Source organism: Geotrypetes seraphini, chromosome 11 (assembly GCF_902459505.1).
Source record: "Geotrypetes seraphini chromosome 11, aGeoSer1.1, whole genome shotgun sequence".
NCBI lineage: Eukaryota > Metazoa > Chordata > Amphibia > Gymnophiona > Dermophiidae > Geotrypetes > Geotrypetes seraphini.
The window spans coordinates 112,097,516-112,111,114 of record NC_047094.1 but is presented as its reverse complement, the minus strand read 5'-3'; the positions used below and the strand labels follow the sequence as shown (position 1 = coordinate 112,111,114).

Genomic DNA, 13,599 nt, shown 5'->3' with positions numbered 1-13,599 from the left:
ACTGTGTGCAATTCTGGTCACCGCATCTCAAAAAAGACACAGTGGAATTAGGAAAAAAAAGACAAGCGCATTTCCCTGGCTCCTTCTCTGCGCTTGTCTTTTTTTGTATCCTGACTTGTCTTTTTTTGTATCCTGACTGGCTCAAAAAACACATTAGTTAGTCCTGGGAAAGAATCCATTTGAAAAGCCCCGCCCTACTAGTCAGCAATCTTCAGCCTAACCAGAAAGCAGACAAAAGGAAACCACTTATTTACCTCCCCCCCACACACACCTTTTACAAAACCGTAGTGCGGTTTTTAGAACTGGCTACGGCGATAAAAAGCTCTGACGCTCATAGAATTCCTACGAGCGTTGGAGCTGTTACTGCCGTGGCTGGCGCTATAAATCCACGCTACGGTTTTATAAAAGGAAGGGGGTTAATAATTGAAAACATGGACCCACACTATTACTTGTACAGGTTCCATTCTCATTACCGCTTGGGCTTAAATAAGAAAAGTTCAATAGTTAAGCAGTCCGCTTTCCACACTCTTGGCCCCGGAGAACTTTTAATAGGCAAATGAAGAAAGCTAGCCTTCTTTTCAAAATATCTTTACAAAATGTGCTACATGCTTTTTCTTTTGGTCTAGAACAGTGGTTCCCAACCCTGTCCTGGAGGAACACCAGGCCAATTGGGTTTTCAGGCTAGCCCTAATGAATATGCATGAAGCAAATTTGCATGCCTATCACTTCCATCATATGCAAATCTCTCTCATGCATATTCATTAGGGCTAGCCTGAAAACCCGATTGGCCTGGTGTTCCTCCAGGACAGGGTTGGGAATCACTGGTCTAGAATAATGTTTTCAGTCGCTAAAATCACTGATTCTTCATTTTAATTTTTTTTCTTAAGTCTTTAGTTTCATTTCAAAATGTAAAAGCCAGATGGAAACAAGGAAAAGGGCTTTCATCCTTGCTTGGTTTAAAAAAATATATTCAGGTGTTTCTAAATAAGAAAATCAGGTTCAGTCATTTGGGTTTTCCGACGCGTGGAGATAAGTTGGCAGCACGGGTGAAGTGGATAAGGCTCTGTGGTAAACATGGCTTCTCAAGGGACCCACGCCCTGCTCTGTCAGCCAGCTTCCTACTTAAAAGACATGAGCTAAAAATCCACCATTATTTCTCCCATGAGTAAGGCCAAGTTTCTAATGTGTTCATTTCTGCTGCTCAGCAGTGGAAAAAACCAAAAACAAAAGCCTTTCAGAGCTAAAGCCACAAGGTTTAAATAAACCCTGAATTTTTACGATTAATCTTTTTAGTTAACATCTCCCAATGCCACTCTAAAATCCTAGAACACTGGGCCTTATACAGAAAGAACAGGGAGTCAATCAAACGGAGAACGATGTTTAAATCTGGAAGTACTTCCACGTCAAGGACATGCGGTCTCTTTTTAAAATGACAGTGAAACACCAGCGAAATTTGTTGTTTGGTTCTGTGCCCTTCCCATTTGAACAGACAAAAAAAAGATACCGCACAATTCAAAGATATTTAGGTCAGTTTTGCATGTGTTACAATGACATAGAACATGCTAAAAAGCAAAAACCTTAATGAAATAAAAATATTTAAATGCACTCTCCTAGTCCATTCATTTCCCTCAGCATACTGTAATTCACTAGGTTGGGTAAAACGAGGACTGCGCGGACCTTGAGGATCTTAACCGCACGTCCTTAAAAAAAACTGCTCACTTCGGGGGTGAGCGGGAGTTAAAATGAGAATCTCTTCAGGGTCTGCGTTTTGCCCTCTCCCAATCCCATCCACAGAGAAAAGAAATCAGCAAGTGTAGAAATTAAAACATGGACCCCCACGGAACTAGAAGCGCATGGCCTCAAAAAGAAAGCGGCCATGGTGTGGGGTCCCCAGAGATCCTTGTTTTTGTTTTTTTAACCCCTGCGGACCTCACAGATCCCACTGACTCTACATATCCTCGTTATAACTCTTGTGGACCTCACGGGGGTAATATGAGGATACATGGGGTGAGGAGGATCCGTGAGGTCCATGAGAGTTAAAACATGGATCCCCTGCAGATCCCATGCCAAGGCCGCTTTCTTTTTAAGGCCGTGTGGTAGACATCCATGAGATCTGTGGAATCCTCGTTTACAGGTCCATCACAGATAAAATGAATCTACAAACTGCAGCTTTCAAAACTGAGGTAAGCAGATTTTTAAGGGCGTGCGGTTAAAATCTGTGAGGTCTGCATTTTACCCAGTCCGGGTCGTTTACTGTTCTTCATCAATGAAAGATTTCTAAAGATATGTACAAGTTTCTTCTTGGGCCGTGCTTGGCTCACTGTTACTTACATGTGCTGAGATGCATTGGCGAAGAGATGCGAGTACTGGGGGGCCGAGTCTTCAGGCCCGTGCGGAGCTGCGTGGCTAATAACCATCAGAACCGGCCGATGAGGATACATCTTCTTTGACATTCGGAAGAAACTAATACTGTCGTTGGTGATCAGGTCAGTCAAGTAATCCTTAAAAAGAAAGACAAAACCATTCTAACAGTTCAAACAGAGGGGGAGAACTTGAGCTCCTTAACGCTCCTCATTTTCTCTAACACTGAAGCTGATCATGTGAAAATCAGTACCATTATTTTCTGCTGGGAACGCTACTCGCTTTGGGCCCCTTTTACAAAGCTGTGATGGCGATTCCTGGTGCAGCACATGCGACACAGCCCATTCAGTTCTTATGGGCTGTGTTATATTTTCTGCACTGGGACTTGCTACCAGGGCTTTGTAAAAGGGGCCATTTATAGAGTGAAATGTCCACATGTAAAAACGTAGCCAAGTGAAGAGTGGGCAATTTTCAGCCAGCATTTTTACCTAGGTAAATATCTTTTGAAAATTACCTTCCCCATGGAACCCAACAGAATCTGATTGATCTGCAGGTCAATATGAGCAGAATTTCTTTTAAAAATAAAGAATTATGATTTCATGGAGCTGGTTTGATAAAAAAAAAAGGCAAGTTTCACACCAGGACAAAATAAATTTGCTTTTATTTCATGATTATTCCTAGGAATGTACACTGAAAAATTTTTCATTTTTGGAATTCTCTAACCCCCCTCCCTCCCAATTTTTTGACATTTGTTAAGTTCATTTCACATGTTTTAATATTTAAGGATGTTTTCACATACATTAACTCATATTAATTTGTGGGTAAATGTGCATGAAATCGATTTAGCACATGCTAATTTTTTTGTTTTTGTTTTTAAGTGCATTAACGAACTATCCCTAATCATTCCTGTTAAGTAAAGCTGGGAAGTAAGACAGATTAATGCAATTGGAATTACCAGGTTAGTCCAATGAATCAGTTTTTATAATTTCAAATGCTTAGGAACCAGGTAAGCAACAAGTTTCTCTGCCAGCAAAAACCACATTTCCAATTTTAACGCACTAACCCCCTCCCCCCCTTATACAAATCTGCGCTAACGGCTGCCATGCGGCAAAAGCCCCAAAGCCCTTTAAATCCCTATGGGCTTTGGGGCAGTTACCCGGCAGCCACTAACACGGCTTTGTAAAAGGGATGGGGGAGGGTAATATAGGGGATTGTGTCAGCAAACTATCCTAGTGAGACAGCAATCGCCATTTTAAAAAATTCTTTACCTAACCATCATATTACATACTGCATCACTCGAGTTCGTTTGGGTCTCTTCCCCCCCTCCCTGGGCAAGTTCTCTAACCTCCTTCGTGAACAAATAACAAGAAAGAATCTTCAAAAGGGCCAATTTCATCGTCTGAAGATCTTGCAATTTGAACTTTGAACACTCTAGACCAGGGATCTCAAAGTCCCTCCTTGAGGGCCGCAATCCAGTTGGGTTTTCAGGATTTCCCCAATGAATATGCATTGAAAGAAGTGCATGCACATGGATCTCATGCATATTCATTGGGGAAATCCTGAAAACCCGACTGGATTGCGGCCCTCAAAGAGGGACTTTGAGACCCCTACTCTAGACTAAGGAACCTACCAGTGAGCTACAAAACTAGCAGATAATCCTAGTTAAGCCAGAAGAAAAATTCTGTATGCTTTAGCCTAAGATACTATTTTTAACTTTTGTTATCTTAACCTGTCAGAAGTAATTAATGGATCACTTAAACTGTTTCTTCCTTGACTTATTGAAAACATAGCTTAAGATGGGGCTGGTCTGTTGAATGAGGAGCTCCACAAAGAACAATACAGAACCCTTTAGTCACCAGCTACACTACCTCCATTCTTACCCTAGGAATGTGTGTAGACAATTCCTTTTTACCTTTGTTATTAATTTAATTCATTTTTATTTAATTTTGGGAAGTATACCCTAGGATTCAATACAGGTTTGCCCAAATTTGCATACGATGCTGGAATGCACCCACAACCTACTTGATCAATGAGCCAAATTAAGCAGCAATAATTGAGGGCCAACAATTATTGACGGGAATTGGCACTAAGTAGTGGGTCGTATGTGCATTTGGCTGCATGCTGTGCTGCGTGCCAAAATTCCAAAGTGCGCACCCCAAAAGGGGGGGGGGGCATTCTCAAAAGATGCGCAGAGTATTACAGAATTCCCAGCATCTGCAATCAGCTTGCACGCCAGGATTTACACCAGGTTTCTGTTGGTGCAGTTGCATAATAAAGGGGGTGGGGTGCCATCTTGGTGGGCCTGCCAGCATCCATCCTCCTCTCTGCTCCTCATTACTGTGGGTGCCCCTTCCCTCATTCCTCTAACATTCCTGGCACAAGCAGCAGCCCTAACCTGCTGCTCGCACCAGTGTCAGCTCTTCCTCCGATGTCACTTCCTGGATCCGGGCCTACGAAGTGACATCGGAGTAAGAGCAGACACTGGCACAAGCAACATGTTGGGGTTAAGCTCGTGCCAGGAACGTTAAAGAGGTATGGGGGAGCGATAGAGAGCCCCCCCCCCAAGCGCCTGTCATCCTCACTATGCCACTGCGTTGGTGTTAAGTTCTTGCACCCAAAACCGAGTATGGGAATCTTTTTAGGTGCTATGCTATAAAGAACACTCGTCCTGGAGTACCTTTTATACAATAACGTCGAGCGTTGAGTTTTCCTGGTGCTATTTACTGAATCTGGCCCATATTGCTTTGTTTTCACGTGCGATATTTTTTTGCTCTGCGTGTACTTTGGTGAATAAGCACGTGGAAAAGAACGATGGGGTACCTCATCATGGGAATGTTGAGAGAGAAGAGGTGAGAAATTATAGTCTGGTAAGCATCTCCTTGTTGATTAGAAAATAATGGAGGCAAAGAAAAAAAAAAAAAGCAAATGTTCTCGAGTCCAATAGATAACAAAATCCTAGGCAAGATGGATTTTACCAAAAGAAAATCACACCAAAGAAATTTGATTGGATTTCTTTGCCTGGGTGACCTCAGAACTGGATCGAGGATACACGTTAGAAGCATATTATTTGGTGTTCAGTCGAGCCTTTGATACGGTTCCTTACGAGTCTCATGAATAAACTGAGCAGGCTGAAATTACAACCCAAAACTGGAAAGTGGTTGACAGGCAGATGACAGGCGATAAGCTGAATTCACTTGAAGGAAAGAAAGGTGCAAAGAGGAATACTTCAGTGGTCAGTACTGGAACCAGTGCCAAGTTTCTTTATTCCTTGATATACCATTTATCAAACAGGTGTCTAAATGATTTACAGTAAAAAATATTCATTAAAAGAAAATGATTCAAAAAAACATTTTTAAATAACTAAATTATTAGATGGGAAATGCATAACAAACTGATGAACTGGAACAAATAAGGGAAAGAAGGGATCAGGTAAACTGAAAAGTACATTGAGATAAAAATAAAACCATAAACGGGAGGAAAGTGAGGGAAGAGGTAGAAACAATATGGTAGAGTTTTCTTCGAAAGAAGCGTTTATTTAATATTAACAAAGTCCATAGATGAACTACAATAAATCCCCACAAATTCGCAATTCACAAAATCGCGGACTCAGTAATTTGCGGTATTTTCCGACCGCTTCTTCCTGGTACTAAAATCATGGATACCCTAATCAGGAGCTGCTTTGACACACTATCTGGCGTGTCAAAGCAGCTCCCGATTGGTGTAACCATGACTTTAGTACCAGGAAGAAGCGGTTGGAAAATGTGCCCGGCATCGAAAGTACAATTCAGCCTCCTGCCTTCGATCAGCTGAAAAACCGCATTCACGGTTTGTCAAAATTCGTGGGCGTTCCTGGAATGGAACTCCCTGTGAATTTCGGGGAAGTACTGTATATGGATTCTGCATGAAAAAGAAAAGCATTCAGTTTTTATTAAGCGTTTCTATTCAGTGGGGTGCCGCAGGGCTCGGTGCTTGGCCCCGTGCTCTTCAACATCTTTATAAACAATCTGGACATTGATACGACGAGTGAGGTGATTAAATTTGTGGATGATACAAAGTTATTCAGAGCAGTGAAGACACAGAGGGATTGCGAAGATCTGCAACGTGACATAATCAAGCTGGAGAAATGGGCATCGACATGGCAAATGAGGTTCAACGTGGATAAGTGTAAAGTGATGCATGTCGGTAACAAAAATCTCATGCACAAATACAGGATGTCTGGGGCAGTACTTGGAGAGACCTCCCAGGACAGAGACTTGGGAGTTCTGATCGACAAGTCGATGAAGCCGTCTACACAATGTACCGCAGTGGCGAAAAAGGCGAACAGAATGCTAGGCATGATAAAGAAGGGGATCACGAATAGATCAGAGATGGTTATCATGCCGCTGTACCAGGCCATAGTGCGCTCTCACTTGGAGTACTGCGTCCAGCACTGGTCGCCATACATGAAAGGGTCCAGAGAAGAGTGACTAAGATGGTTAAGGGGCTGGAGAAGTTGCCGTACAATAAGAGGCTAGAGAAATTGTGCCTTTTCTCCCTTGAGAAGAGGAGACTGAGAGGGGACATGATCGAAACATTCAAAATATTAAAGGGAGTAGACTTAGCAGATAAAGACAGGTTGTTCACCCTCTCCAAGGGCACTCTCTAAAGTTGAAAGAGGATAGATTCTGTACAAACGTAAGGAAGTTCTTCTTCACCCAGAGAGTTGTGGAAAACTGGAACGCTCTTCCAGAGGCTGTTATAGGGGAAAACACCCTCCAGGGATTTAAGACAAAGTTGGACAAGTTCCTGCTAAACCGGAACGTATGCAGGTGAGGCTGGACTCATTTAGAGCACTAGTCTTTGACCTGGGGGACTGCTGGGCACGATGGACCACTGGTCTGACCCAGCAGCAACAATTCTTATGTTCTTAAACTATAACAGCATCGCATATTGCCAAACTTGGGGGGGAGGGGTTGGGCTGAATTTGATTCTCTGCTTAGTTTGGCTGCTCCTGTTGTTACCAGAATTAGGAATGAGGAGCATCAATCTTGCACTACCAAAACAACTTGGCAGCAGAGTATAGACTAGACCGCATGCCAGGCTTTTCAACATGTTTCTAGAATGACAATTGGTATTAAACAGAATCATACAAAGACCCAGAACACAAGTTTGGATAACTAGGACTGGCATTCTAGGATAAATAAATAATCCTATTTTAGAACTACTGGTAGCCTTACTAAAGGAGGAAGTTATCAACATGGACTACCATTAAGATGGGTTATTTTACCACAAAGTCCCATTTGATTCAATGAGACCCAGTTCTGTAAGAGTGGACATCGTGGAGAAAAGGTAACAACATGAGAAACGATCTTCAAAATTTAGAATAGTCTAATGCAGGGCTGCCCAAGTCCGGTCCTCGAGATCTACTGGCAGGCCAGGTTTTCAGGATATCCACAATGAATATGCATGAGAGAGAGATTTGCATATCAAGAAGACAGTGCAGGCAAATCTCTCTCATGCATATTTGTTGTGGATATCCTGAAAACCTGGCCTGCCAGTAGATCTCGAGGACCGGACTTGGGCAGCCCTGGTCTAACATTTGGCACTTACAATTTTTTGTGAAAATGTGTAAAGCAACAATTCCCAACCTGTCCTGGGGGAATCGCAGCCGGTCAGGCTTTCAGGATATCCACAATGGATATTCATAATATGGAGAACTTGCAAATCCATCTCATGGATATCCATTGCAAATATCCTGAAAGCCTGACCGGCTGCGATTCCCCCACGACAGGTTGGGAATTGCCGCTCTACACATTTTCACATTAAATTGTAACTGCCAATGCTGTGGCCAATCAATGTGTTAAGCGATCAAGACCTTTTCAGGGAGTTTCCTTTCAAGTGGCAGCCAGATGGCTTTACATATCTGGGAATACAAGTAGGTTCCATGTTTGATGACACAATTAAAGCAAATGAGCTTAAATTGCTTGGTACTATAAAAGATCTAATAAGAAAATTGATGCCCAAATAGTTATCTTGGTGGGGGAGGGGTGTGTGTGAGGAAACCGTGCGAATGACCATAGCTCCAACAATTCTGTATTACTTGATCATGATTCCTATTTATTTTTCTCCGACCTTGTATAAAGATCTAGACAAAGAGATTAGTAGGATTCATTTGGCAAAACAAGCAACCAAGAATCACTTTCAAAACCTTACAGAGTACTGAAGACTGTGGTGGATTAAAATGTCCTCATCTTTACAAATATCACAGCGCTTATATATTGAAACAAGCTATGTATTGGCCAACACTTGATCAGCAGCACAATTGACCGAAGTGGTACTTATTAGAGCATAATTTACTCCACCCAGAATCTGAAACTAAACCCTATAGTAAGATCTACTCAAAGGGCACTTGGTGAAATTGACTCAACTAGATATTCCTTTTGGAAGATCGAACTTATGCCCTCTTTGGAGAAACGGGAATATTTGCATGGATGGAAAACGCATTATATGGAAGGAATGGATGAACACAATGTCAGATATATTATAATCAGATTGTTTGAAATGCTTTTCAGAGTTGCGTGCGAGTCATGTCAGCTTTTCACACAGCTTCAAGTGGTTACAATTTCGCCATGCTATTGTTTGTTCAAAAATCCCAGTAAAATCTTCTAAACCAAGCATTCTTTCACTGTGTAAAGTGATTACGGGACTAGATCATGCATCAAATTGGTACAAAATATTAGTACAACTGGAACAAAAACGAAATACAGATGGACTAGGTGACATTTGGTCGCGTGAATTAACTGCTTCTATATCTGATGATCAATGGAGACTTATATTCCTCAAGCGTCTCCGATGGTGTCAATCTGCTTCTATGAAACAATCTCTATTTTTTGTGGTTAGACGCTTAGTATGGACTCTTGTTAAATTAAATAAGCTTAACTCTGAATATTCCCCCTTATGTTGGCATTGTTGTCATGAAAAAGGCACACTAGATCATGTTATTTTACTGTTCCATGGTTCATGATTTTTGGCAACAGATGTGGAGTCATGTTCAAACAATGTTACATATGTGGGTGAAATTTTCAATCTCTTTGAAGCTTCTTCTGATAAGACTAGTGATAATAAGAAATTAATAGCAATAATTACTGCTGTTGCAATTCAAACCATTCTTAAAAATTATAAATGTATATCTATTTTTATTAGTTAAGGGGGGGAGGGGGAGAAAATGAGTGTTTTTCAAATTATTTGCATATTTAAAGTGCATTTCTTGATTTATGTTTAAATTCATTGCATTGCACTATTTATATTTTAAAATTAAAATTAATAAAGATTTACAAAAAAAACCAAACCCAAACATGGAAAGATGCGTCTTATTTCAATTTGGGAGGAACTCAATTTGCTTAATTGGTGAATATGAGGCAGCCATAATGGAAGAGAGAGGCAAGCAGACTAAACTCCAAAGGTTGTGGTCACCTATACAAGAATATGAAGACAATGGTCGAGTGTTATTAAAGAATGGATAAGTATGTATGTATAGGTATGAATGTGTGTATGGTTTTTCACTCTCTGCAAATGGGATGGGAGGGTTTGGGGTTAGTTCTTCTTAGAAATTTCATGAATACCCTTTGCATCGTGATGATATAATTTATAAACAAGCTTTTCAGAATTTATATTCTCTCCTGTTTGCATGTATGTTTATTATATCAAATTTCAATAAAAATTTTGGAACTGAACAAAATTTTAACTGCCAAACAGACTGAGGTTCCCCTGGACAGATTTGGGAATCACTGGTAGAAACTAATGCACTTGAGGTTTAGAAATCCAATGTGGGAGGGGGACAAAAACAGAGGATTCTTATTCAGAAAGATCATGGAATCAAATTAAAATTAACTTTGCACTTTAAAACAGGGCATAGAGGGGTGCAAGCTGCATGAAGCGGTGAGTAGAATTCTGTTTCCTCACTGGACAGACTGGAGGAGGTATTAATGCCCCTGTATAAGATTCTGGCGAGACCTCATTTAGAACATTGTGTACAATTCTGGAGACTGCACCTTCAACAAGATATAAAAAGGATGGAGTCGGTCCAGAGGAAGGCTACAAAAATGGTTGGTGGTCTATGCCATAAGGTGTATGGGGATAGACTTAAAGATCTCAATATGTATACTGAGAGGGGGAAATATGATAGAGACGTTTAAATACCTATATGGCGTAAATGCGCGCAAGTTGAGTCTCATTTGAAAGGAAGCTTTGGAATGAGAGGGCATAGGATGACATTAAGAGGTCAGAAGTAATCTAAGGAAATATTGTTTACAGAAAGAGTGGTAGAGGTGTGGAACAGTCTCCCGGATGAGGTGGCAGAGACAGAGACTGTCTGATTTCAAGAAAGCCTGGGATAGGCACGTGGGATCTCCTAGAGAGAGGAAGAAATAATGGTTACAGTGGATGGGCAGACTGGATGGGCCATTTGACCTTTATCTGCCATCATGTTTCTATGTCATTTACTATGTTACTGTACGTTTCTATGCCTAAATGTCATCATTGACAAAATATCGTAGTTTGTTTCTGCCACTTTGGATGTGAAATGACACAAAAATAATAGAACTATCCATGTTTTCGCATTGTTTTTAAAACAAGATGTCCCTACTTTATATCCATCTTAGCTCTCAGTCATAATCCTTAGATAAGACACTTTGATGGAAGGAAGAACAATTTGTTTATTTGTGAATTTGATCTCCAGTTGATTGATTGGAATGGTATCGAGCTTCATTTCAAATCAGCAGACTTGGAGCGCTGTTACAGATGCAAATTAGGATAGCTGCAAACCTTGCTGGGGAATTGTGTGTCACTTTTGACTCGATGCATCCAATCTTAAAATCATCACAATTGGACAATTTAGGAAAGCCATCAAAACTTGACATTCAAACAAAATAAGTGGTCTCCCAGCCAGATTTTTGGGGTTTTTTTTTTCTGTCGATGTACAAAAATATGTCAGCCGGGTGACTATAGGTGGCAGTTTGCAATATAAAAACCTAATTGCTCAGAGGTTTCAAATAAATAAATAGGAGGCTGTCATATAGTGGATGCCGTTTATCCTACTTTCGAGACAGGCGGTTGTGCATTTAAAGTCACCCTTTCTCCACTAAGAACATAAGAAGTTGCCCCCGCTGAGTCAGACCAGAGGTCCATCTTGCTCAGCGGTCCGCTCCTGCGGCGGCCCATCAAGCCCAGTGCCTGAACAGTGGTCCCTGATTAATTTTGTAACTTACCTCTAATCCCATCCCTCTACTCTTATCTGTACCCCTCAATCCCTTTGTCTTCCAAGTACCTATCCAAAGCTTCTTTGAACCCCTGTAGCGTGCTCCTGTTTATCACATCCTCTGGTAGCGCGTTCCATGTATCCACCACCCTCTGTGTAAAAAACAACTTCCTGGCGTTTGTTCTAAACCTCTCCCCTTTCAATTTCTCTGAGTGCCCCCTTGTACTTATTGATCTCCTTAATTTGAAAAATCTGTCCCTGTCTATTTTTTTCTATGCCCTTCATGATCTTGAAGGTTTCTATCATGTCTCCTCTAAGTCTCCGCTTTTCCAGGGAGAAAAGCCCTAGCTTTTTCAGTCTGTCAGTATATGAGAGGTCCTCCATGCCCTTTATTAGCTTAGTTGCTCTTCTCTGGACCCTCTCAAGTACCTCCATGTCCTTCTTGAGGTACGGCGACCAGAACTGAACACAGTACTCCAGGTGCGGGCGCACCATAGCACGATACAGTGGCAGGATGACTTCCTTTGTCCTGGTCGTGATACCCTTCTTAATGACTTGGGGATAATTAACTGTAGCTGGATTTACAGCTTTGCTATGACCCCTAGTGCGCAATTGGAATGTGGGTTAAGGTTTGGTTCATAACTAATAAAATTATTAATGGAAAAAAAAAAAAAAAAGGTGGTTGGCCGATGAACACCAGCTGGGGCAGATGGTTTCAAGTGAAGGCCTGAAAGCAAGTTCTTCTCCCTGCCTCAATTCTGTGTCTTATCCTTTGCTTCACAGTGCAGTATATTACATCTTTCATAGGTGTTTTGTGCCGGTTTTTAATTTTGACACAAATATGTGTAGTAGAGAATGACACAGGGACAGAATTTGTCCCCTGGATACATAAATCTGTGACTTATGTATCCAATACAAATAACACTACACAGGGGCTATAAGTGCACCTCACAGGACAGCAAAAATGTTCTTAAATTAATTAATTTTGCATCCTTATACAGCTTCCCTGCAATGCTTCCCACTGCTGGGAGCCATCAAGAAAGTCACGGCCATATTTGTTTTGAAGCCTGGATGTTGCAAGTGGCACCTCGTACATTGCACCTGCCAACTGCCAGCATCCGTGTCATTGCTTGCTATGCTGTTGCCCTTGTGACAGCTCCCAGGGGACCAAAAGCTGCTTAAAAATCTATTTCAATAATAATAAGTTAGATGTAAAACGTTTGGCCTCTGCTGTTCTCTGCGAGCGCTTCGAGAATGCCTGCTCTTTTGCAAGGCAAGTAGAGCTCTTCTCTCTTGCAGCTCAAACAGGGGCGCAGTGAGGGTGCGAGGCATCTGGGGCAGTGTCGGCTCTTCCTCTGATGTCACTTCCTGGGCCCTCACCCAGGAAGTGACATCAGAGGAAGAGCCGAAACTGGCGCAAGCAGCAGGTTGGGGTTGTGGCTCGCGCCGGGAACGCTAAAGAGGTACGTGGGGAAAGGAAGGGGCGTGCGGAAGTAGGGGGGCAGGGAAGGAGCGAGGGGGAGCGGAGAGGAGGACAGGTGAGCTCAAAGAAGATTCAGTGACTCATTTGCTACCTGCTTTGAGAAATTGCAAATACTTTATTTTAGGAAACATTGCTTTTTTAAAAATAATTGTCTTTTAGATTGTCTCTCAAATGCTTCGAAAATAAAAATATATACCCGTGCTTGAGGGGAGGAGAATCCAGTGGTTCTGACTGGTTGTGTCTCACTGGTTGAGCTGCTGCCTCTGCATCCAGAGGTTGTGAGATCAAATCCCCGTGCTGCTCCTCGTGAGTCTGGGCAAGTCGCTTAATCCTCCAGTGCCCACCACATTGAATGTCAGCTCTGAATGTCAAAGGCACAAAAAGACGATATACACAGTGGCATAGTAAGGGGGGGACGGACTGCTCCGGGTACTGTGTCGGTGGGGGCACCAGCACCTCTCCGCCCTGCTACACCACACTTGCACCATCCCTCCCCCATCCCGTACCTCTGTAGATCCTC

General features: G+C 42.0%; 1 protein-coding gene across 2 annotated transcripts in view; it reads right to left on the bottom strand.

Annotated features, from left to right (window-relative positions):
* The window catches only part of SULF2 (sulfatase 2), a 277,195-nt gene that overhangs the window by 54,440 nt on the left and 209,156 nt on the right, over positions 1 to 13,599 (bottom strand). For both annotated transcript variants that reach the window (XM_033963557.1, XM_033963556.1), the window contains exon 6: positions 2,332 to 2,501. In XM_033963557.1, the coding sequence (XP_033819448.1) occupies positions 2,332 to 2,501 (170 nt within the window). The remainder of the gene's footprint in view (positions 1 to 2,331; positions 2,502 to 13,599) is intronic.